We start from the raw sequence: 26,545 nt of genomic DNA, 5'->3' as shown, positions 1-26,545 counted from the left end.
ATTGCAGTTGCTTGTGATTAAAGACTCAAAAATTTAGAAGTAACGATTCTATTCCTGTACTTAGGTAAATATATAAAAAAGTACAGACTAAAATGTACTGAAGTATCTAAGTAAAAAATACCTGTTTTGATGACTCAAGAGAGAGAGGGAGAGAAAACTCTGCACAATAAATAGTTTCCAGTTTTATTCATTTACATAAAAAAAAACACTTCACATTCACGTTCAACAACAAGACAAGATGAGAAGAGCAATGTATTGGTTAGGATATGATGTACAGTAATTGTGCTATTTTTAAAGGGTTCAAATTAATAAAAAAACAAAGAAAAAAAACTCTTATTTATGGAGGCCACAAATTAAAATGTGTGTAAGTTATGACATTCCTGATGCTCTATAGATAATACAAAGCACACACATTTTACGGTCATATAAGAAATGTATGATACGTTGTTGAACGGTGGTTTATCACTATGATCATACCAGCCACGTTGGAGCGTAGGCGTCAAATGACGTCACGTCACTCACGCACCTCCCTCATTTTTTTCCGACCAATGAAGGAGAGAAAGGGGCGGGTTTATACTAAATGACAGCCAATGGGCACGCCCGGCTTGTAATAACGTTGCCTAGAATTAGTCGTATCCGGGTGAGACGTACTGAGGTGAGTGAATAACGCCGATAGAAAGAAAAGTTGATAAACAACGAAAATGTTTTAGTTTAGCTTGTCTCCAGTTATACGTGCGTGCAAACAGTGCTGTCGTATACACGCTGTGCTTCGGCCTATGCGCTCTTCCGTTTCTATGACACCGAAGCCAGACAGCTTGTCCGTTAGCATCGAGCTAACTCGCGGCAAATGATTAGCTCCAGGTTGGCTTTTTTTTTTTTTTAATATGCCTTATTTCCTTCATTTACGACTCGTCTACTGTCTTCCTCACAGGTCCCTCGCCTCCACTCGACTTGGGTTCTAGGCCTTTGAAATAGAATGTACGGCTCGTTGCGAGTGATGTTGCAGGCGTTGTGGGCCCAGCTCCTCCTGGGCGCCTGGGCGCTGGGCTCCGAACTCACCTTCGAGCTGCCCGACAACGCCAAACAGTGCTTCTACGAGGACATCACCACCGGAACCAAGTGTACGCTAGAATTCCAGGTGTGTAGTAGGTTCGTTTGTAATTCTGTTGCCTTGACGTGAATGCTAGGTTTTGCGAAGCGTCTTGGCCACCATATGGTGTAGATAAAGCGAAGCGAGCTTGCCACTTAGTGCTATTTTGCCGTGATCTCGCAAAAACTGAAAGTACAAATTATGCGCCAGTCAACGGTTGAAGTGTTATAGCCAAGCTATATACCCCAGCCAAGGTGTTTTAGGCAACTTCATTCATGGCCCATTGGGCCCCAAAAAACATACAACATAAAAATAAATGGATAATAGGAAAGCAGTTAATTTGCATTTTTACGAATTGCGAAGAAATTAATACAGCGGTCCTAGGATTATGTCAGAGTTCTGTCCCTATGCCGTCGATGTAATTGATTAATAGGCAAGTCTCAACCTGCAGTAAGTCTTATGAATATACGTTAAAAGTAGCTGGGTATACATGGGGACTTTTTTTTTTTGTCATTCCAATTGAAATCGTTCCAGATGTAATAAGTATGACATGGTTTATTCTGGTCTGCCATTTACATGTGCTATTACATTAATAAGAACTAGCTGTTTGGCATGCGCAACCAGTCTGGGGCGTACCCCGCCGACTGCCCAAAGACAGCTGAGATAGGCTTCAGCACCCCCCGCGACTCTTGTGAGGAATAAGCGGTCAAGAAAATGGATGGCTGGATGTTTGGCATGCACAGTTTGATATAAATGTCCAAATTTTCAACATGGAGTTCATTCGTTGATGTATTAGTACCGATTTGTTTTTATTAAAACAAGTTACAAGTGCAGTAGTTTAAAATGTTCTACCATCGCATACGACGAGCTCTCTTTAGGATGCTGCTATTTTCAAGTGCATAAATGATGCTCAAGTGCATAAATGATGACGTCATTGAGGTTTGCTAATGAGGACTGCCTCTAAACTGTGAAAGCATGCAGCCTGCTCGGAAGGAAACAGAAAGCAGCCAGTCTCCGGTTTTAGAACTGATACCCAAAGTACTGAAAACAAGTGACTTTCTTTTTTTTTTTTTTTTCATGCTTTGCTGTTCCTTCTTTTGGAATAAGTGATGCAAAAATGCATTCTTTGGTGCTTTTCTGACAATCCATACACATCACCACACCATGCCTGTAATTGTGCTTCATGGCCCCCCCTGCGCCCCATTGTACATTCTCCCAGGTGGTCACCGGCGGCCATTACGACGTGGACTGCCGCCTGGAGGATCCGGACGGCACGACTCTTTACAAGGAGATGAAGAAGCAGTACGACAGTTTCACCTTCACCGCCGCTAAGGACGGCACATACAAGTTCTGCTTCAGCAACGAGTTCTCCACCTTCACACACAAGACGGTCTACTTCGACTTCCAGGTCGGCGACGACCCGCCGCTCTTCCCTAACGAGAACAGGGCCACCGCTCTCACCCACGTGAGTTCATGATAACATCCATCCTATTTCTACCGCACTCGTGCTCGTATAAGTGCTGGGTGAGCAAGAGCCTTTTCCAGCTGACTGTGGGCGGAGGAGCACAAACTGTGAGGCAGATGTGCTCATTTTAAAATTATACTTTATTTTTTTTCATATTTTACTTTCTACTTTCATTTCATTTACTTTTTGTGCGTTGCACTAATACAAGTTATTCCTGTTTGTATAGTCTCTGTTTAATCAGATGTTTTGTTCATTAGCATTCAAATAACTTCAGTTCTGTACTTCCTCAAATTGTTGGTACATGTTCCTCTCCTTTTTATGTCAAGGCTCAAACTAACATTTGTCTGCTAAACAATGTCGAGAAACTTTCCAATTTTGAGGAGCATTTTTTTTCTACAGATTAATCCAAGGGATCGGAAGTATTTTTTTAATATTCAATATAACAATCAAATTTTATTTCTTAAATTTACATTGTGGGTAGAGTAAACTGTCTTTTCTTGTCGAGAAACATTTTCAGTGGGGTCATTTTGAGCATCCATTTTCAACATTACTGATATTCTTAAAACTAATTTGCTCCCAAAAACGTATAAATACGTTCTATTTTAAATATTACCAGTGTCCCAGTTTACCAGTATTTATAAAAAATTTTATTTATTTTTTTTAAATAATGCTAGAGCATACAGAAGGCTTTGATGCAGCCTCAACTGCAAAGAGCGGTTGAAGAAATGGTAGTTATTACACAAATGGCCAACAGGTGGCAGCAGAGTATGAGATCAACCAGGGCCATGTTGCAACAAGGTGTTTTACCCACAGTTTTAAACAGATTTGTAAATGATGAAAGTTGGCTATATTATTGTAATATTAATTGCTGCAAAACGGAAACGTATAGAAATATTCTTTTTTTTTTTTTTTCCTGATGAAAGAATAGACTTGAATCTTTCTTTTGGTAATTTCATGTTTTTATAGCAATAGAACACAATGTTCTGTGGGCCTTGCGAAATCAGTCAAAACCCAGTAAAACAGCCGGGAGTGAAGGGGGTTGCTTCAGTGAAAATGGCTGAGAGTGAATGAGTAAATAATTTATATTGTTGTACATTGAAGCTTTCTGCTGACACAAGCCATAATGAAACGTAATTAATTTCCATTTTTATCTAGCACAATTGAATATTATTTTTCTCTCAACAGTCCAGGCACTTATTAAATTGCCTGCTATTTTTTCTTGTTCAAAATTGCATATGCTCCACTTTAACACAGTTCCAGTCAGAATTTTGTGAAAGAAATTTTGAACATGTTCAAAAAAAGTCAGCTTGGACCAGATTAAATCGGATCACAATTAACACAGTGATATTTACGATTTTGTCAAGTTTTAATTGCCACCTGAAATATCCCATCTGGATCTTCCAGTTGGAGTCGGCCTGCGTGTCCATCCACGAGGCCCTCAAGTCAGTCATCGACTACCAGACGCACTTCCGCCTGCGCGAGGCCCAGGGACGCAGCCGCGCCGAGGATCTGAACACGCGCGTGGCTTTTTGGTCCATTGGTGAGGCCATGGTCCTGCTGGTGGTCAGCATCAGCCAGGTGGTCCTGCTCCGGAGCTTTTTCTCCGACAAGAAGACCACCACAACCCGTGTGGGATCATAACCCTGCCTGCTCTCCTTTTGGTTGTTTGGTTTGTTTGTTTTTTTTGTTTGCTTGTTTTCATAGAGTGGATTATAACAGCAGAGAGATTTGGATCACACTTTAAGCTGTTGTTTAAAGATACTGTATGCAAATAAGTCTTATACATAGTGATTTGATTGGGGGACAAACAAAAAAGAATGTTTGTGCTTTTAAAAATCTACTACTGAGCATAGGTGGCGAAAGCATGCCCCTTCAGTATTTGAAATCATTCGTTTCTTTTTGTGTTCCTCTTTTAATGTTGTCTGTCCTTGTTTTTTTTTTTTTTTTTTTTCTGATTTTCAGTCAATCTGCCTGGAAAGGAAAAAGGGAGGGTTCAGGTCATGCCAGTAGCACGAACACACTCGCTTTTGACCCCAAAATATTATTTTCTCTTTCTCAAAGCCTATGAAAATGATCTGTAAATCTTAATGCAACAAAAGGCAATCACAGCTTCACTTTGCTCTACAGCAAATTGTTGGAATGCCAACGTTTCTGTTACATGCTCTTTTCTTTGCTTGTCACAATTATAAACTGCTTATAATGATGCTTCAGCGGAACTGTGTAGTCACAATTGTCATATTTTCTTTTAAAAAAAAATCCCAAGTCTGTTAATTTCAAGACAGTTTGCCAACATTTGTGCCTGTGCAAAGGAGTTTTTAAGCATAAAAGTCTGTTCTATTCATTTTTTTTAATCCAGTATGATTTGCGATCTTGCCAAATTCTGTTTGAAACCTATAATAAAACAGTTCATCCCCTGTATTATGGTGGCGCAGTCCTCTCAATTGAACCTTTCAATATTCATAACCTTCCTGTTAAATAGTTTTACAAGACTGCATGTGTGCACTGATGGGTGACTTTCTCTCCCCCTTAAAAAAAAAAAAAAAAAAGTCCCATGGGCACTCTGGGGATGTGTTAAGTTATTGGAATGACAATAAACTCTTCCTTTCAAGTGTGTTTACTGTTGATGTGGTTTATATACTTTTCTTATGGGTTAACACATTTGTGACCAAAAAAAAAAAAAAAAGTGTTTACCGTAATGTCTGGATGCCCGGAACGTGTTGTAGTCTATTGCTAATGAAGGAGTGCAGTCATAATCCCAGTGAATATCTTTATGAAAAATACTCTCAATTAAATGAAAACTAGTAAGTCGGTTGGTAACATGCTTCTTTGGGCTAATTTAGCAATTCTAGGCCTGCTTTTTTTTCTTGCCTTTCCATCCTCCTTCCTTTCACGGCCCACCTCTGAACTGCTTTTTTTCCTTATTACATTCTCTGTACTTTGTCTTTGTGCCTACATTCCTTTATCCTTCTTGCTACTGCCTTCCTTCCGTCCCTGCTTCACACTCACTATTTTGGATACTTCTCTTATAACGACTTTTCTGGCTTCCTTTGTCAACTTCAGTACTTTAGAATCTACTTTCTTTGCTCTTAAGTTTTTGGGTTTTTTTTGCTACATTATTCAATACACTTGTATATAAGTTAAAAACTAATAATAAACGAATACATGTAAAAGTGTATGCAAGTGAAGCGTCTTTCGCAACCTCAACGTATGCGCTGTACAGTATTTCTCTTGCTATGTTTCATTTGTCCTGAAGAGGGCGAAATAATCACATTCACCAACCAGTCACACCACTCCACAAAAGCCAGTGATTTTAAAATCTGATCCGGTGTGTACAAAACAGGTATAAACGGATTAAACTGACATGTTGTTTTATTTATTTATTTATTTTATTTTTTTATGTTGTTGTTAGAGCACTTTATTGAATTATTTCCGTACACAGTATTTTTTTTGTTTGTTTCGCTATTGGCTTAGGTCTGATGCTTGCCGCGCTGTGATTGGACGCGCAGCACGTCTATCACTCGACGAAGGGGAGAAAAGGGCGAGCGCTATTCTCTGCTCTGCTATTCGACACAACCTGAGTCGTGATCATCTGGTGGAGCCGTGGGCGGACAGCCGCCTTCCCCTGTTTACCTCACCGTCATCAACCCCCTCCTTCTCGGCGCTGAGATCATTGTCCAGCTCCCCACAGGTCACTCACGACCATTTTAGTCCTTCTTTACTTAGCGGTCATTTCCATTTCGTTTCTTCGAGTAAAAGGGTGGCGAACGACGTCGACAACCCATCCGGGAGAAGGTTAAACGAGGCGTTTGTTGTTGGCGGTGGGGGTGGATTTTCCCTTTCCTCTGTTCCCGGCCCTCGGGGAAATACCGTACTCGACGTCGCATGTCTAATGTATCGGGACTATGACACGCGTGGGAAGTAGCTCGAACGGAGGTTGTACTTCCAGGTGGCGGAGACATTTCTCGGGGTGAGCGTCCGAGCGACAGACCACGCAAGGGAACCGGAGAGCGGCTAGGCTAGGCCAAGCTAATTGGGCTAGCTGGCTAGTTCGAGGAAGTTGGGCGAGCCTGGACAAAGAGTTAAAAATAGAGCTGTCGGCTTTTAGGTTCGAGGCGGGTGATTCCCCGACGTTCGGATTCTGAAGCGGAGAAGGAAGATTAAGAAGCGGTTTCGCCGAGTCGATCTGTAAACAAAAGGCTTCCTTTCCACCTGCCTCTCCACGCAACTTTGTCGGGTATCCCCGGGTATCCCCCCTCCCCTTCGTTGTGGTTCGTAAGCCCAACATGGATTTAAAGACGGCGGTGTTCAACGCAGCCAGAGACGGGAAGCTCCGCTTGCTCGAAAAGCTCCTGGAGAACAAAGATGTACGCGAGGTGACCAAGCTGATGGGCGAGAAGACGAACGGCGCCACGCCGCTCCTCATGGCCTCCCGCTACGGCCACCTGGACCTGGTGGAGTACCTGCTCGAGTGCTGCCGGGCGCCGGTCGAGGTCGGCGGCTCGGTCAACTTCGACGGCGAGACCATCGAGGGCGCCCCGCCGCTGTGGGCCGCGTCGGCCGCCGGCCACTTGAAGGTGGTGCAGTCGCTGCTCGGCCACGGAGCCTCCGTGAACAGCACGACGCTGACCAACTCCACCCCGCTGCGGGCGGCTTGCTTCGACGGCCACCTGGACATCGTCAAGTATCTGGTGGAGCACAAGGCCGACCTGGAGGTGGCCAACAGACATGGGCACACTTGTCTCATGATATCCTGCTACAAGGGACACAAGGAGATTGCACAGTACCTGCTGGAGAGAGGCGCCGACGTCAATAGGAAGAGTGTCAAAGGTAAGCTTTTCGTGCCTTTCTGTGCTGATGAGGACCCCCTTTACATTCGACAGGGGTTCTCTGTTGATTATGACAAATTCATAAAATTACAACATGGTCTATGTCAATGTACTATAACACAGTATTGAAGCTGTACTGTAACAATAAATACTTGTATGATAAAAATGGCATTTAAAAAACGTGAGTTGAAGCGAAGTTCCACCTTTGGCTTCACTGTAGTGTAATTTGGACACACGGTGCCATAATTTACAAGTTTAACTTCCTTCCCTGACCATGCTTGTAACTCAAATCGCTTGTATCTCAACACCCCATTGAAATGAGTGGCAATGCCTTGAATCCATTTCAACTTGTGCTGTCACTATCTAATATTTTTAAATCGATTATTCTATTGATTAATCGAATAATCGGGTACCTTTTATTATTTTGCATTAAAATTATTTCAAAAGGATTTGTACCATGATTACGGTTTATTAACTGGTAGTCCTGTTTATTAAATCTTTTGTTCGTAATGATTTAAAAAAAAAAAAAAAAAAAAAAAAAAAAAAAAAGGTGTTGTACTATGTTGCTAGCTCGGTCAGTATTTTCTAAAGTAGAAACAGATGTTTGCAAATGTCTTATTTTGATTAAGCACAGTCTTCTTTCATGAACGACTACATAAATTAGTGAATAATTACTGTTGAGGTGCTGGAATCAGAGCATTTGGACAATTTGAAAGAAAGAAAATGTCTTGAAACGATTACTCTATCATTAAAATAGTTCTCGATTAATTTGATTATCAATTACTTGTTAATTAATTTTGACACCGCTAATTTACCACCCCCAGAACACCAATAGTTGAGTTATGCGTTTTTAATAAGAAAAATGGTACTCTGCACTTGAACTGTGTATATAAAAACAGCAATAACACAGCAAAATGAAGTAGAACGTGAAGAAAAACTTTTATCACTATTTTTCAGATAATTTTCACCAAATTCACCCCCACCCCCTCCCCCCTTTTTTGGGGGGGTATTTTTATTTATTTATTTATTTTATTATTTTTTTTAAACACACTTTCAACAGCACTACTGTCTTTACAGGACAGAAGTCTGCAACTTAAACATTGTTTTAGTGTTTGTCTCACAACTGGATGTTGGCAACCTGTTTTGGTTCTTTTAGATGATGTTTTGTGATATTGGACAGCAGTAGCCTGAGCGTTGGTGTGGAAATAAATCTCTTTATATTCCCTAAATTAGAGGCACGCCCCACTCCACGACTGGTATCCGTCTTTTGGCGTCCAAAACGACAGCCATTAAATGCATTGCGGAGAGGCATCTGCCTGCCAAAAAAGCAGTCGTTGGGCAGAATCTCCCTCGTTAATATCCTATTCAGTTGCAAAAGTGGTTGTGGAACCACCCGAAGGCCAAATGAAGCAATGTTACTTGATAGTGACTAATTTATTGTGTCTCTTGTGGGAGATATGAAAGGACAGCATTGTATTTGGGAAATGGGAGGTGTCATAATAAGCCTCCTCTGTTTAGAGCTGATTTTTCATCTTAAATGTAGATGGCCTCATTCATTCCTCTTTCAAACCTCCTTTCTTAATATAAGTATTTCTGTCCAGTTGTGACCAGTTTAATGCCCTGAGATGAGAATGTAATAACGTGGATGAATGAGAATATTCACAGGCTTTTATTGGCTCCTTCTATAATCCTCTTTAGTGTAATGCATGCAATCACAGTAATTTTCAGTCAGATTTTTGGCCTTATGAGATTTTTGATGGATACATTTATCTGAAACTTGCCAACTAATCTGGGAAGGGGTTCCCCCAAGTAGCAGACAGAATGTTCCAAGAAATATTTTCAGAAATAATCATGGGATGTTATACTGTTTTACTCTTAAAGGCATTTTTGGATTGGAATTTCTATTGGCAATATCACCCCAAATCTTTCCATTACAAAAAAAACCCCCAAAAAACTCCAGAACACAGAGGTGGGAGTAAGTCACATGTGCAAGTCACCAGTAAGTCAAATTGTAACCTTCAGGTTTCAAGCAAGTCCAAGTTATTGTGGAAAGAAAATAATCAAGCAAGTCAATTTGAGTCACCACCAAATTTCAAGCGAGTCAAGTCATGACTTGGTTCAAGCAAGTCGTAAGTAAAGTCAGAGAATCTTGCTCAGGCAGAAAATGTACTGTTAGTTACATGGTCAAACTTTGAAGTTTTCCATTGACATGCTCATTTCAAATTATTGTGACCATACCAAGAACGGTTTCTAATATTTAGCCCTCTCATGAAGCTAAAACGACATACAAAAAAAAATACCTCCCTCAGCTCGTATGATGATGAATGGACGGATAATGAGACAACCTGGCTGCACGCACAGGGTGAATGTTGGCAGTGTTGTGAGTTCCCTTATTTAGCAGCGCAACCCCCCCCCCACCCCCCACCCCCCCCTCAATACTCCAAACTGCAAAATGATTGCACATTAAATGAAAACCCCAAATAAATCTGTCCATTATCTATAGCACTCGTCCTCATTAAGAACTGGAGCTCATCCCAGCTGACTTTGGGTGAAAGGTGGGGAGCACCCCGGACTGGTCGCCAGCCAATTGCAGGGCACGTGTCGACAAACAATCATTCACGTTTGCACCTTTCTGTTATTGTGCAAATACAGTAGTCTGAAACGACAGCAGCAGGCCAAGCATGCATGAATCACTCAAATAAAGTGAACAGTCATCATGGTAGATACTACGTCATCTTGAAGTGAGGGCGTGTCTCAAAGTACTTTAAGTCTACTCAAGTGTTTGCAAAACTGGAAATGAATGGGTTTTGTTTTTATACAGATATGCATGTATGGTATCTAGTATTTACATTAGCAACCATATATGATTGCACTAAAACAATAATAAATAAGAAACCTTACAGTAAATTTAAGTGAATTTTCCATCCCTTTCCAATAGCAATGCAAGCGGTGGACCGGTGGAAACTAGTGATGTTTTTCCAAAAAAATATATATATATATATTATTTTGGATAGTTGGAATGTTTGGGCACCGCAATCAAATATGTTTCTGTGTGTGTGATTATGAGTAGGGCCTAACCGATGTGCACATTTTGAGGCCGATACCGATTTTTGGTTAAAAAATAATAATAATAAAAATGAGGGATGCACGATAATGCTATTTTCAACCGATACCGATAAACGAGTAATTTAGAAGTGCCGATGTCAATAACCGATAAGTAAGCCGATAATTGTTTGCAAAATTATCTTGAATACAAATATGCTTTCGAGTCCTACTAAAAGTCGAACAAATACATTTAAACGTATAAACTTTGCACAATGTTTCAATGTATGTAAAGCACCATGAAGCTGATTTTTATTGATATGAGCCACAGCCACAACAGATGGACCAACGTGGCATGTTTATAATTATTGCTGGATTTCTTTATTATCTGGTTTATCTGTATGAAATCAAATTGCCACTAATTATCGGCAGATTTCTCTATTATCTGTTTGACGTTAAATTGTTTGATAATTGCCAATAATTATCGGCCACCGATATTATCCTGCATTTCTAATAAAAATACAGATTAATCTGTCAATTATTTAAAAAAAATATTACCATTACTCCCCCATTTCTTTTTCAATGGGTGTCACTTGTATGCAGATTTTCACAGACATTTGATTAATCGGGCTGTAATCAGAAATTTTGAGGGAATGCCAAATAAGGCGTAATTATCGGTTTCGGGATATCCGACTTCACATGCTAGCATGCTAAACGGGTTACATGTTTGATCAATGGTTTCCCACCTATAATTTTGAAGTGGACTTTTTTGATCATTCCCGTGGTTCGACCTTCTATTTTGGTTCTTTTGCATTCAAGGGTGCAAGTCCTGAACACACTTGTACTTTTTATGAACGAGCTTAAAGATAAGATGGAAGCAAACCCGTGATAGAGATCATGCATAAATAAGCATGTTAGTGATTAGGACTAAATGCACAAAATAAACTGGCTGACAAGTTTGTTCACTGTTCATTATGGAATGAGTCACTTATTTGGACAGCGACCATTCTGATTTTTGACTTTTTATACATCACCACACTAGAGTTGAGTCAAAATGTGATGAAAGTATAAACTTACTGCTTTAATTTACTTTACTTAATTTAATTTAATAAACGCAGAAGTTGAACTACAGTACTGTAATGTATGATGTTGCGCACACTTAAAAATATCAACGTGCTGCCTTCTGAAGACGGAATTCTGGCTGTCTCAATCTATTCCCAGATTGGGTTGGCCTCAAGAGGTGGGGTCACCAAACAGACATCGCTTTAATCAAGAACATCCCTAGCTCCTAAATCAGGTACAAGCTTGTTGACATTAATCCTCAAATGCACTTGCTCAATGTCGGCCATCTCATGAATAACATTATTGTTGCAGTCAGCCCACTGGAAACAAGTTACATCACATAACGTTCTCCCCCTCCCTCCTCACTCCGCCTTTTTTTTATGCTGAGACATCCAAAAATACCTCAAATGGTCCTTGGTATGTGGGTCAAATCCAAGCAGGAAATTTAATAGTATTTCTGCTGGAAGCAATTGTTCCAGTTTCTCACGTGGAGCCTTTGGAAATTGAAAGGCCCACGCCTACTCTAATACCTTCAAATGGGAACTAAAGTCTCAAATAAGTTTTTCTTAACTGCTAGCTCCTCACAAGGGTCACAGGGATGCTGGAGCTTATCCCAGCTAGCTTCAGGCAGTAGGCGAGATACACCCTGAACTGGTTGCCAGCCAATCGTAGGTCACACAGAGATGAACAACCATCCACACTCACAATCACACTTGGGACAATTCAGAGTGCCCAATTACCCTGCCATGCATGTCTTTGGAATGTGGGAAGAGATCGGAGTACCCGGAGAAGACCCACGCAGGCACGGGGAGAACATGCAAACTCCACCCAGGAAGGCCGGAGCCTGGACTCGATCTTGCGTCCTCAGTACTGTGAGACGGACGTGCTAACCACTCAATCATCGTGCCACCCCCCAAATAAATTACTTTAAAAAAAAAATAAAAAAAATACAAAAATCAAAGTTAAAAAATTGAGCAAATTAAAAATTGTAAGGGGGGGGGGGGAAGTACGGTACTTGTATTTATTGGTAAAATTATTTGACCATGTAAGGCAGTTGAGGACTGTTCCGGATTTGCAACCTGATTTCAGAAAGCGGAGGAAAAAGAAGGCAAAATAAGTACAAAGTACAAATACAACACACAGTACTGATATACAGAACAAACTATACAAGCATAACTTAAAACATAATACAATTAAAAAGGTAAAAACAAAACAGTTGTAATTTGTTACATATTGCAGTTGGACTTCTGAGTGGTGTGTGTTAACTAAGTGTCGCTAAATAGGGGAGCAAAAAAAAAATGTGTGTACAGTAATTTATATAAATATCACATGCAAAAGAATTTTAAAAAATGGGGGTGGGGGGGGCTTACAAATTAGAATAAAATGTATAAAAAGGCACAATAAATTGTAGGTACAGTGTTCCCTCTCTATAATGCAGTTTACTTTACGCGGTATCGCAGATTTTTTTTATTTTTTTTTTTAGTGCAATTTTTGCAGGTATTTTTAATAGTAATGTACCTATTTTAGAAATTTAATGAAGGTTTGACTATTGAGAATGTTTAAATGAGAGAGAAATATGAGAAAAGTGTATGAACTTTGTGGTGAGGGGTTTTTAGAGCCTTAAAACATTTATTATAAATGTAAAACATAAAGCTAGCTACTTTGCGGATTTAATTTATTGCGGGTATTTTTTGGAACCTAACCCCAGCGGAAAACGAGGGAACACTGTAAACAAAATAAAATGAATAAAAAATTGAAATGCACTGATTTTGCAGATGTGTTTTGCAGTGGTATACTATTGTATAGTATTATATACTATTATACAGGAACTAGCTGTTCCTAATATCTTGCTCTTCAGGTATACATGAAGCATGTTGTACCACTGCTGTCCATATGAAATGACTTTTAAATTAAAAAAAATAAAAATTCTGTGGTTCATATTTATTAATGAAACACAATGGAAGTCTTTTATACAATTAGTGCTGTATTATAATAGTACTTATGCCATGTGGTATAATTTGATACATTTTAGCTGTACAGCCACACACAGTAGTGATTGTTGTTACTTGCTCAGAATAGCAGCACACAGTCTTACATCTCTGGCTCGCCAGGTTTTACCTGTTGATGCGACCTGGCCGCCATACAAAAGTTAAACCTTACTCGCCGTGTAAGCTTAAAGCTCGTCATTCTGCCATTTCCTGTTGGAGTAAAAAAAATTCACGGTGACGTCTTGTGAACGAGAAGCATCTTGCTTGTGAACAAAGTATGACCATATTCAATGAAGAAATACAGACAACAGTAGTGAGCAAGACCATCCTTAATGTATACACAAAAAAAGGGCACTCACTATAAGTCATCTTTTAGTTTTCAATTAATCATCATATGTCTTCCCTCAGGCAACACGGCGCTTCACGACTGCGCCGAGTCCGGCAGTCTGGAGATCATGCGGATGTTGCTGCAGTACAGAGCGTCCATGGAGCAGGACGGCTACGGCATGACGCCGCTGCTGTCCGCCAGCGTCACCGGCCACACCAACATTGTCGACTACCTGACCGCGCACCAACAGGTGAGGCTTTCCAACCTGGACTCTGTCGTGTCCCCTTTTTGATACTTCTTCCGAAAACAAAACATTTGACTCTTGTGTCTCGCTTAGACGAGCAACAAGGAGCGCATCGACGCCCTCGAGCTTCTGGGGGCCACGTTTGTGGATAAAAAGAGAGACCTGCTGGGAGCCTTGAAATACTGGAAAAAAGCCATGGACTTCAGATACATGGACAGCAACAGCATAATCCATAAACCCGAACCCAAGCAGCTGATCATGGCGTACGACTATGCCCGGGAGGTGAGTGAGTCTTTCGCAACAGTGGGGAACCTGATCGGGTGGAGTTAGTTTTGTGTTTTTTGATGAGTCATCAAACTGCTTGAGATCCTTCTTACTTGTCGTACCATCAGTCTTTTATTTGAGGTTTACATTTTGTAGCACAGCTGTACGACACGCCCCTTTTGTCCCTTTTTGAAGGACACTGAAATGGAAAGACTGACCACAAAATGGCAGATTTCGTCTTGAGTTCTTGTATTTTCTTTTGTTTACTCATAATTAGAGTTGTCAAAATTAGTGTGTTAATTTTGAGTTAAAGTTCCTTTAACGCCACTAATTTTTTAACGCGTCGCGTGATTAACCGCCCCTTACTTGGAACACCTTTTAACGCATCTGTGTTAAAATTTAGCAGTAAAAAAATAAAATAATAATAATAATAATAATGCATGTATTTGTAGAGACTGGGGTCAAGTTGTATTTTACAATGTTAAAAATGTGCAGAATTTCACAAGTTACTTCATGTTAAATATTATTATTACTGAGCTGTGACCGACTTACAAATGCAGTTATATCGTCTCGTGGCAGAAAAATGACCAACACAAATCAATTTCACATTTGTTTTTTCCATCCTTGTAATTTTAACTCAATTTGATAAATTATTATGAAATTACTGTATGACAAGATGCGGCCATATTTCTATTAGATTAACATTTTTTTTTCCCACTTTTATGTTGTGTATGAAAACTTACTTTATTGTACATTTAGAATATATTTGCGATCAATCGTGAGTTAACTATTGAAGTCATGCGATTAATTATGATTACAATTTTTAATCACCTGACACCCCTACTCATAATAGTTAAGCCTACCAAATTTCATGATGTCCAGGGAAACCTGAATTACTTGCCTCATGGTGGATCATCAAAGTTCCACCTCAAGCTCTGTCCACACCCTATGATGACAGACATGTCTTGTAATTAAGTGTCACTCATTTGTCTGGTACACCTGCTTTTAATTTGGTGAGTGACTTGACTTGGAAAAGTTACAAATTCAGAGTTCCTAGAAAAACCTCAAACTGAAATGACCGCCTACCTGTACTTTCATTTTCATTTCTCATGTCATGGTGAACATGCAGATTGTGTCAATTAAACACGCTGGTGATTAATTGCGGCATTTTCATTTAACCTTTATTTCACCAGGTTGGTCCCGTTGCGATTAAAAACCTCATTTTCAAGAGAGAGCTGGCCAGCACAGGCTGGAGATGGATTCATTCTTAATTTAAACTGAACTCGTCATACATGGCAGCTGGAGTGCCAACACTTCCTGATCCCCTATCAGCTGATTAGCACTAACCAATCAGAAGCTAGCATACTTTAGGGAAATGCAAGTGAATGACTGAGAGCAGTAGATTCGACACATCAACTTATATACATGTACAAAAAAAAAACCAAAATGTATGGATGTGTAAATGTACATTTTAACAAATTAACTTTCGCAAAGCGAGGCAACTGCCACAATATCGTCGGCGTCATGTTCATGGTGTTTAAATGCAACACATCAGTTCAAAAAGTCAGGTTGATTTCCATTTGTGGATTTCTAGCACCCTCACATAGCTATTTTTTATTTTTTTTATTTTTTTATTTTTAGTGCAATTGAATTTTCATTAGGAATGTTTTGGCCCTTTGTTTAAAATCTACACTAAATGTCAGATGAAGGGGAACGTAATATGCTTGTGAACCAAGTCAATATGTGTGCGTGCATTAACAACATAACATAGCATAATAATAATAATTATAATAATAATAAATAATAATATAACATTGCTGTTATGTACAAAAGTACAAGATTGTGCTATTTTTTTTTTTTAAATATGAGCTCATTTTTCTTATAATATTGTGACCTTTTTTAAATATCGTGATAATTATCGTATCGTGAGCTTCATACCGTGATAATATCGTATCGTGATGTTTGAATATCGTTACATCCCTATTGAAAATACTTCTTTATTCAAAAATGATCACTTAATAAAATAGTAAGTTGAAAAACAATACCTAGATAGATGCACGAGATCTAGATGGATATAGATTTAAAAATATATATTACATATTTTAGGGCTTGAACTTAGCGAGCAGGGAGGTCACTGAATGGCTTTGAAATGTGGAGTAAGCCCGCCGTCCGTTTCCCAGGTGACAAACGCAGAGGAACTGGACGGGCTCATATCGGACCCTGACGAGATGCGGATGCAGGCGCTGCTCATCCGCGAGCGAATCCTGGGCCCGCAGCACCCGGACACCTCCTACTACATCCGGTACCGCGGCGCCGTCTACGCCGACTCGGGCAACTTCGAGCGCTGCATCAACCTGTGGAAGTACGCCCTGGACATGCAGCAGAGCAACCTGGACCCCCTGAGCCCCATGACGGCGTCCAGCCTGCTGTCGTTCGCCGAGCTCTTCTCCTTCATGCTGCAGGACCGCGCCAAGGGCCTGCTGGGCACGTCCGTGTCCTTCGAGGACCTGATGGGCATCCTGTCCAAAAGCGTGCTGGAGATCGACCGCGCCCTCCGCCAGAGGCGCTCGCTGCCGCCGGACCCCGCCCAGCTCAGCAAGGCGCTCTCCATCATCCTGCACCTCGTCTGTTTGTTGGAGAAAGTGCCGTGCACTACGGAGCAGGACCACTTCAAGAAGGAGACCATCTATAGGTACAGTCGAGGATTTATGTATACTGCATGATAAATAGCACATCCAGCCATCCGTTATGTGAACTGCTTTAATTTTATGACATGAAAATTGATCAATTTAAATCGGTTTTTATTTTTCCGCAGTTAAACAATAAATAATGTTTTCTATTTTACAGTTTATAGGTGTTTGAAAATTTAACTAAATGAAAATAAAAATGTACTGGATGTTAAATTTATTACAATATTTTTACAATGTATAAAAGTGTGTCAATTGCTTAAGAAATGACAATTTATTAAAAATGTAGTAATTGAAAGTGAAATAAAATACAATTGATTGCATGTTTTAAATATTTTTCAAGTCAGCATAAAGTGCAATTTGCTTCGGGGGGAAAAAATAAATAAAACTAAAACAATTGCCAACTATTTAAAAAGGTGCTGTTAAATATTTTTTTACAATTAATACATGAAATGCTACAAATCTCATACAAATACTAGCTTAAAAAAACATTTTAAACAGTTTTTTAAAAGTAGTTCACAATTTATAAAGCAATGCTAAATTGTCAGGGGGAAAAAAGATTAATTTGTTAAAATTCTATTTTAAAATGTTGCAATTCTTACATAAATAGTAAATTGTTTGAAAAATAAATGTGAGAATGTATGAATTATGAAATTATAAAAATGTTTAATTGTTTAAACAATGATTTGATGTACAGAAAGTGCTTTAAATATTGTTCAAAATAAAAATGAATTTCAAATGGTACCATTTGAAAAATTTTACAGTTTATAGACTTTAAAAAATATTTTCATATTTTTAAGTAATTTTACAATTAAATTGTCATATTTTTTTAAATCTTGGGATGTTTTAAAATATTTTACAAATCTTAGTTATTTGACTAGAAAAATTAAAATTAAGTAGTTTCAGATATTTAATTGTAGTCAAATTAGCATTAAAAAAATACTGATTTGTCTTGATTTATCATAAAACATCAGTCCAGTGATACTTTATGATATACCACAATGAAAACTTATTTATAAAAAAAAATAAAAATTATATATTTTTTAATATTTGTCTTGTCTCTTCCTTTTCACGTGGCAGGTTTCTGAAGCTGCAGCCGCGCGGCAAGAACGGCTTCAGCCCGCTCCACCTGGCCGCCGACCGCAACACCACCTGCGTGGGGCGCTACCCGGTCTGCAAATTCCCCTCGCTCATCGTCACCGCCATCCTGCTCGAGTGCGGCGCCGACGTCAACAGTCGGGACGACGACGACAACAGGTCGGTTGCAACCATCCGCGTTTCTTTGCAATATCATGTTGCTCGAGCGCATTAAAAAGATGTTCTTAAATGTTTGAAAAGAAGTTTTTCGAAAAGATTCAATGCAAATGTATTATATTTAAAAGTGAAATATAACTTAACAAAATTAATTCATTTCGTAATTCTTTTGCACACCACTAGAGGGAGCCTGCTTGGGTATCTTTCACTGGCTATAAATAATGGTCATATTTTGTACTTAAAATGTGCTTGAACATGCTCAATGGTGGGGAGGAAAATGGTTTTGGAGCCCAGTGAGTGATGCCGCTATTATTTATTTATTTTTTTATTTTTTTATTTTTTTAATCCGCCACTCCGGCCCACCAGCCCGCTCCACATAGCTGCGTCCAACGGCCACGCCGACATCATGAACGTTCTGGTGTTGGGCGGCGCTCACTTCGACAGCACCAACGCCTTCCAGCAGACGGCTTGCCAGCTCCTGGACGAAAAGGAGCTGGCGCGCAACATCGTCCAGCCCATCAACCACACCACGCTGCAGTGCCTGGCCGCTCGCATCATCATCAAGCACGGCCTCCGCTACCAGGGGAACATCCCGGAAAAACTGGAGGCCTTTGTGCTGCTCCACAGATAATGACTGGAAATTGATGCGTCAAAAACAAAAATGGTGGATTGAACTTCTCGTCAATGGAACAAACAGGATTGGATTAACGACTTGGATTTATATATATTTTTTTTTTTTGGCTCCAGGAAAACAAACCTGTTTGGCATATTCACACAAATGCTATTTATTATTACAGAACAACACTTGAGAGATTTTTCTCCATGCAACAAAAACAAAAGATTGCTGTTTGTTTTTTGTACATTTGCTGGGACTTTTCAGGTCTTTAATTTTTCTTCCTCGTCCCATCATAGTTGCCAACAATGTTCTGAAGCGTTTTTTACAAAGTGGGTGTGGATTCTACAAAAGTCATTTAAAAAAAAAAAAAAAAAAAAAAAAGCTTTACATTTAGAAGGCAAGGCTTACTGGGGGGTCCGCTAACACCAAAAGTGCTTTATTCTATTCCTTCTATGCACAGGCTAGGCTGTTGGAAAAGAGACTGTTTTTCATTCACTCGTCTGTGCAATATCTTTCATTTGTGTTTACCTCATCGCTACCGTCTGGACTTCCATTTTTTTGCTGAGCCCCAAACAGCCATCTTTTGACGACAGCGTGCCAAGATGGCCGCCGCCCCAATGTTTTTTTTTGTGTTTTTTTTGTTTTGTTTTTTAATTCCCAAAAGTGAAGCTTTGCGAATGGTCATGTTTGCACATTCTTACTTTTTTAGACGTGTGGCTTGTGGATGGCATGGAGAAGAAAAAAAGGGCTTTTTCATCACGCATAGGAATTCATGTCACGGTGGATTAAATTTTTTTTCCCCCCCATTTTTCTCCCACCGGACAGTTTGAAATGGGGAAAAAAAATGTATGAGGACTCCCAGGGGCAACTTGGTCTGAATCAGCACTTTACTTACAGCAGAGATTAAGATTGGACACAGCATTAATTCTGTTTGCATCTTAATGAATCCGTTTGAAATGAATAAACCTTTGTTGCACTTGATCACGCCTCTGCTACTTTGTGTGCAACGTCCTTTAACTTTAAGACGTTTCCAATTAGCCACGCAATACGTTTTTTGTTGTTGCATAATTGTTCAACACTGAATGTAAAATTGCCATAACCCTAACACATTTGATTCTGAAAGTGCTTAAAAATATATATGTTTTGAATGTGTTTAGTGCATCAGGAATTATGTGAAACATAAATTCATAATTTTTAAATATGTATTTTGAAATTGCTTCAAAATAGTGACATTTTCTCAAATAAGAGAAATCTTAAAATGAAAACTTAAAAACCTGTTACTAACAGTGCTCAATTTTTTTTTTATTTGTTCAGATGCATCAAAATATTGCAGAAAAAAAATATGAAACATGGAATAACATGATTTTAATAATTTTTCAAAATGTTCTGACATCCATATCAAAATTTCAAACTGACAATTTAATGTTGGAATTTTATCAAATCTTAAAAAAAATAAAAAATCGAAAAATCTTAAAAATATGAAAAATTGTTTTTGTACTGCAAGTGTTCAATATATAGAATTTTTACATTACAGAAAATGTCCACATTAATTATGAAAATAAAGATTTATATTTTTACAATTAGATACTAAAATTGAACAGGCTTTAACAAAATTGGTCAAATGTGAAATAATTAAAGTGTAAAAAAAAAAAAAGAAATGATTTTTTATTTTTTTAAATAATTGTATATCAAGGGGATCAAGCTTGAAAGTGTTTGAAATTTTCTAAAAAAAAAAAAAAATATATATATATATATATATAAGCATGTATGGACAAATGCTAAGCCTTGGCAGAGGTTCTATAATAGTTTAATTTCACTGCGTTGACGTATACATCTTCGGTATTGACGCCGTACACACACCCATTGCAATTAATTGGCGAGGGCATGAGGATGATTAATAAGTAATCATCTGCTGTGGCATTTCCGCCGTTGCTGACGAGGCATTTTAAGCAGAGAACGCCACCTCACACATCACTTTCAACATCAAGCATCACGCGGCTTCCTCATCTTGTGCGGCCACTTGGTTCTTAGAAGCAGCCAAGATCAAAACACGCTGGTTATTTACAGCTTGTTTGTTGCCCCCGTGAGCTATAAAGTCACAGTGGCTAATGGCTGCTGAGTTCCTGCGTTAAAAGTCACTATATCTGATTTGAAAATAACCCTTTGGTGTATTTTTATGTCACGTGGCTGTTTGTAACCACACGCGTGATATAAATAAAGCTTGGAAAACGTCACGTGTCTTATTTACAGCCAGTTGGCCATGAACAGAGTGACTCATCAAAACACAAATGCACGTCATCGCGAGATAACTCGCATTGGCTTTTCTTAGGTGGCGTTGTCAAATCAAAACAGTTTTGGTGTGCGGTGACGAGAGAGCAAAGTTGAAAGGGCAGTTTTCTGTCTTGTGTGGTTGTAGCAGAAAATCCTTTTATACTGCTCTTTTCTGTTTAAACGTGACTCCGGGGGAATCTACATCAAGCTAGCATTTTTCCAACGTCAGGGGTAATACTAGAAGATAATTTGAAATTGAAGCCATCATTTGACCACTTTTTTTTTACTGTTGCTGTTGATGTATAAATGGTACTGACAGAATGGAGAGATCTAGGTCAAACTGACAATTTTGAAGTGGTCACAGAAACACGTTTTACATTGACTGTAAAAGACAGTAATTTACTGTTTCATATATTTCTTTTAGTCATGCCATGCCAGCTGTTGCACCTCATTTTTGTGTAATTCATTGCACTGTGGCAATTGGTGCGGGCTGCACCCCAAAATAGTTGAAATTATCCATTTATTTATTTATTTATTTATTTATTTATTTATTTATTTTAAACTCAGTAAAATGTTTGTCTTCCATTGACACTTCCAATTCCCTTACTTCGAACTTTGTTTTGCACATGCAACTTTCTTTAAAGGGATACTTGACTCATTGAACCATTTTCAGTGGTGAAAAGTTCATATTTTCTCCAGAATTAATGTGATAACTTCATTATGTTACATGTACAATTAATACCTTTTAAAAACAATTTTTTCCTTTTGTTTAGTAGTGTTGTCTTTGTTTTGTGTTGTACTTAAGTATATTGATATATGTTCCATTTTGTTCAAATCATTATTCTGATTTGTACTTGTTCTTTGGTTTAATAAAGGAAAAAAATAAATAAAAATTCCTCTTGCTGTCGACTGATGACATCACCTGTGCTGAGGAAGTAGGTAACGACCAATCAGGGCTCACCTGTTTTCTGGGGTTTGGTCAGTAAACTGAGCCATGATTGGTCATTACCTACTTCCTCAGCACAGGTGATGTCATCATCAGTTGACAGCAAGTAGAAACATTACTTTTTAAAGGTATTAATTGTACATGAAAAAAATAATGGTTACCACATTAATTAAAGACAAATATTAACTTTTTAATGTTGAAAATGGCTCAGTGAGTCAAGTATCTCTTTAAAGTGTTTTCTCTTTTAAAGACAAAGTCGACCCAAAAACATTTCCTGACAATATGTGCTTTGCAGCACCACTAATCTAAATACTGTATTCTAGTTAATATTGTGTTAGTAGAATATGAATTAAGCAGCAAAATCCACCAGTTTTTACCAATATCAAAAGGCAGGCATTTTGCATTTTGATTGGTAACAACCAATCACAGCTTGACTTCAGAAAAACAGGTGAGCTGTGATTGGTCGTTGCCTGAGCCCTGAGCAGCTGTGATGTCATCTTCAGTAGACAGCAAGTGCCAAAATGGCCGCTCCTGAGATGGATAAAAACGGCTGGATTTTTGCTTCATAGCTCATATTCCACAAGTGTAATATGAATCAAAATGTCATGTTTACACTAGTGAGGTTACATAGAACTACATATTATTGTCAAGAAATGTTTAAGGGTGACTTAAACATCTGTTGCCAACAACATGCGTATATGTTTAGAGTGAGTGAACACGCAATCTCACTAAATGAGGCCCTCAGTCTTCTGTCAAGTGTCAAGCATAAAGTGTTATGCTAGCTTCCTTTTGCGGCTTTTTGCCGCTGATCTGAGCTCAGTCTACGTTGTGTGACTTTGTCTATATTTAGTCCAGAATAATGCCCATTTGGGAAGGTGCCCTACATTAATCCTGGGCCGGCACGTGCTGGTACCTGTTGGGACTCAGTCACCAGACTCTTGTCCTGTCTATCCACTGTCTCCAAGTGACATCCATTGTGTGTGTGTATAAATATATATAGCACACCAGGAGAATAGCTACAACACAACCACAACAGCAATATGATCGTGGAACATCCTAAAGCCTCATGAGTATATCAAGGATGAACTCCACAGGTGTGCTGTGATTTTTCTTTGTTTTTTGTTTTTTTTGTTTTTTTGTTTTTGTGATGGTACATGTCAGGGTTACCTGTTTGACATCTATTAAACACGACACAAAAACGAGAGAAAACACTCAGTTCAGGGCTCGCGAGGAGAGAGGAGAGGAACTGACTGATACAATTCACTCCTGCACTCTCTGAAGATTCCTCTTCTCACCCTCTCTATTTATTTGGTTTTCCACGCCCCTAATTACATGGGTGTTCAACCCCAAAAATGCAAACGCAAAGCATAGTTGGAACACGGTGTACTTGTTTGTCTATGTGTTGTGCATGTGAGTGGAAGATTGCTGAGTACATTTGTGGTCAAGTTTGCAATCATTTCTTAACAGAAAACAGGCGACCTCAGCAGACTGGCTCGAACCATTCTGCTGCGTTAGATGTTGTGGTTCTTCAGCTTTTTGAGACATCTTCAAATCGCCGGGCTATGTGAATGTGAGTGGGAACAGAGCAAAGCATTCTTCATTGCAGGCAGAAGCAGTTCTTCATTGCAGCAAATGTATGATAACTTATTATTTACAATTATTCCTACAATACCACTGTGAAGTGAACTGCACTTGAGTAAAATAACTTGACAACCACAAAATCAGCTGTTGAGTCTTCATGTGAAGAGACTCGCCTCCCAAGCACAAGCCGTGACCTTCCTTCTGTATAGCTGCCTCATCATCAAAGTTGCGGGTGAGTAGTAGTACACAGTTACTTCTTTTGACGTTTTTAATTTATGTAAGTAAAGTGGACTTACTTTAACTTACAGTTTGGATAATCCTGAACCAAGCAGCAAGTGTGCGCCGTAGAGATTTCTGGACGTAGCGTGCTCGGTGTCCCCTTTCACTCTTTGCAGCAAATAAGTATTAATAGCCTGGGTTATACGCACAGACTCTGAAATGGGTCCCGCACGTTTCATTTCCCTTATGAAACTCGAAGAAACGTATCGGCTAGCAAAAGAACCCGCCGGGGGATATTTAAAGCGAGTGCAAAGCATGCTTTTGTTGACTTTGCTCACGTGTTGGAGATTCCGAATGCGCGGACGCATCATTGAGGATGCCTAAATGTGTCTTCATTTTCCCCCAAATAAGATCATTTATTCAATCAGGTGGGAGCAACGGCTGAGTATAAAAAAAGAAGGCGGCAGGGTGGACTCAGGATGGAGAACACAAGTGCAGAGGGAAAACGTGACCCATTACATAAGAGCTCACATAGATGGACAGAGTATTAACATGCCGATCAATGGGCTGTGAATCAGATACCCGCAGCCGGACAACTCTATATATTTAGAGAGATAGTGAGTGATTGCATGCTTTCATCAAGACCTTCTGCCTTTTGAGTCAGCTGTCAAAACAAGACGTTTATAAATAGAGAATTAGCTGGCGCGAAAAATCTGAAGTTCGTCACGGGGACGTGTCCTGGTCCAGAACACGACCCCGCTGAAAGTCACGCTGCTGTTTTGGTTAGCAACTGAGTTCAAATGGGACATGTACTTTTATAACTAGACTAAGTGCAATTTCTGGATAAATTGCGTGGGAATGCTGAATGCTAAGATTTGAATGCATGTAGGATGCTTATGAAGTAAATTGAGAGATAAATTATGAAATTATAACCTCCTGGTGCCACCAAGCAATATCAGACACCTGGTACTGATAAGTTACATATGGAAGTGGGCGTGGAAAGTGATACTTGGAAAAAGTTCAATGTCTGTCCCATTGAAAATGAATGGTGAAAAGCTGTAAGTAATGTGGAATCAGGCAATAAATACCCAAGGTGGCATGAATTTTTGAAGCAAGTTGAAATTTGAACGGTGTAAATTGGAAGTATTATGTGGGAGTTGTTACGCGGCAAAAAAAAGTGTGGAGAATAAAAATCACAATAACATAGTTGGGAATGCTGAAGCATTCCCACAATGAAGGATTTGAATAACAGAAAGCTACTGATGGGTGCTCTTTTATTACACCTTGAATTTGCGCCCACATCCTCAGCTGTGAGTCACAGTACGTGGCGATTAAACGGACAGGAAAACAGAGGAAGACCCCATTGGAGGGGATGGAATTCTCAGAGGAACGTAGGCAGTCCCGATGAGTCACCCGTTTAGCTTTGTGGCAGATGGTTTGGCGTCGGCGAGAAACGTGGGCTCCAACCAAAGGAGTGACACTCGCTGGATATAACATGAGGTACACCTGTATCATCTAATTTGGCCAAAGAGGTGCTAAAAGTGGACTTGGAAAATGTACTGTACTCAGTCAACCCAAAAATGTTCTTTACTATAAGTTCTATGTAGTCGGAACACGACATTCTGATTAATATATTTGTGGAATAGGAGTTAAGTAGCAAAATCCACCTATTTTTACCCATCTCAGGGGGCGGCCATTTTGCCACTTGCTGTCGACTAAAAACGACATCACAGTTGCTCATAGCTCAACAACCAATCACGGCTCAGCTTGTCAATGTCACAAGACCAAATCCAGAAAAAAGGTGAGCCATGATTGGTCGTTTCCAAAGTCCTCATGAACTGTGATGATGTCATTTTTAGTCAACAGTTAGTAACAAAATGGCCGCCCCCTGAGATGGCTAAAAACAGACGGATTTTGCTGCTTAATTCATATTCCACAAACGTAATTTTAATCAGAATGCCGTGTTTAAACTAGTGGGGGCACATACAACATATTGTAAAGAACATTTTTGGTTGTGTTCCCCTTTACAACTTCTTTGGGTGAAACCGAGCAATCCAAAACGGAGCACTTTCAACCATTTTGCTGGAGATCACTTTGATCATATCTGATCGACGTGAGCACCTGAAGCTCATGGATTCACTCCTTCATATTCAAGCTGGAACCTTAGTACGTTGTAGATGATCTGCCGAGCTACCGCGAGGGAACAAATCCACAATTTAATCCGATGGTGTCGCTTCCCACGCCAGCTGCGTTGATTTAACGCAGCTTCTGCTATGTTTGTGCACCGGCCAGTGTAACTCATTGGACATTGAAGTGATGACATTCAATCCAGCTGCCGCCTTTGAAAGTATGAATGAAACAAGGCAATGATGCCAGGTTGTATTTTCAATATCACAGCCACGTTGTCCATTATGAGACGATTCTGTTAACTGGTGATAATTGTGCACATTGAATACAGGCTAATGTGCCAAGATTTTTTTCTGATTGAAGTGGTGGCAAAATTTAATGGCGTACTTCCTCTACGCCCGCACACATTTCCTCTTTATTGATTCCGGAATCTCTTGCAATAATATGATTATCTATGGATGTTAAATTCAAAGGCTGTTCCGACTTTGATTTTGAAAGCATTTCAGCTTCAATCAAAATCGTCATTTTCATTTGT

The 26,545-nt window shown here is 39.3% G+C and overlaps 2 protein-coding genes across 3 annotated transcripts; both read left to right on the top strand.

The window, feature by feature from the left end:
• The first annotated feature begins 491 nt into the window (after window positions 1-491).
• On the top strand, window positions 492-4,973 carry tmed7 (transmembrane p24 trafficking protein 7). 2 transcript variants are annotated; one of them, XM_077520529.1, is made up of 4 exons: window positions 492-655; window positions 932-1,138; window positions 2,310-2,555; window positions 3,960-4,973. In XM_077520529.1, exons 2-4 carry the CDS (start codon window positions 977-979, stop codon window positions 4,194-4,196), a joined length of 645 nt encoding a protein of 214 aa, XP_077376655.1. In that variant the 5' UTR covers window positions 492-655; window positions 932-976; the 3' UTR covers window positions 4,197-4,973. The 2 variants fall into 2 exon arrangements, with proteins under 2 accessions (XP_077376655.1, XP_077376656.1); XM_077520530.1 differs by lacking the exon at window positions 492-655 and adding an exon at window positions 662-861.
• A 1,153-nt stretch (window positions 4,974-6,126) lies between these two features.
• fem1c (fem-1 homolog c) lies at window positions 6,127-19,847 on the top strand. Its single transcript, XM_077522451.1, has 6 exons — window positions 6,127-7,382; window positions 13,882-14,051; window positions 14,139-14,327; window positions 16,490-17,001; window positions 18,077-18,253; window positions 18,617-19,847. Exons 1-6 carry the CDS (start codon window positions 6,839-6,841, stop codon window positions 18,879-18,881), a joined length of 1,857 nt encoding a protein of 618 aa, XP_077378577.1. The 5' UTR covers window positions 6,127-6,838; the 3' UTR covers window positions 18,882-19,847.
• The last annotated feature ends 6,698 nt before the right edge of the window (window positions 19,848-26,545 follow it).

This window comes from Festucalex cinctus, chromosome 5 (assembly GCF_051991245.1).
Source record: "Festucalex cinctus isolate MCC-2025b chromosome 5, RoL_Fcin_1.0, whole genome shotgun sequence".
Taxonomy (NCBI): domain Eukaryota; kingdom Metazoa; phylum Chordata; class Actinopteri; order Syngnathiformes; family Syngnathidae; genus Festucalex; species Festucalex cinctus.
Note: the sequence above shows the minus strand (reverse complement) of the source record. Positions and strands in the feature narration are given on the sequence as shown.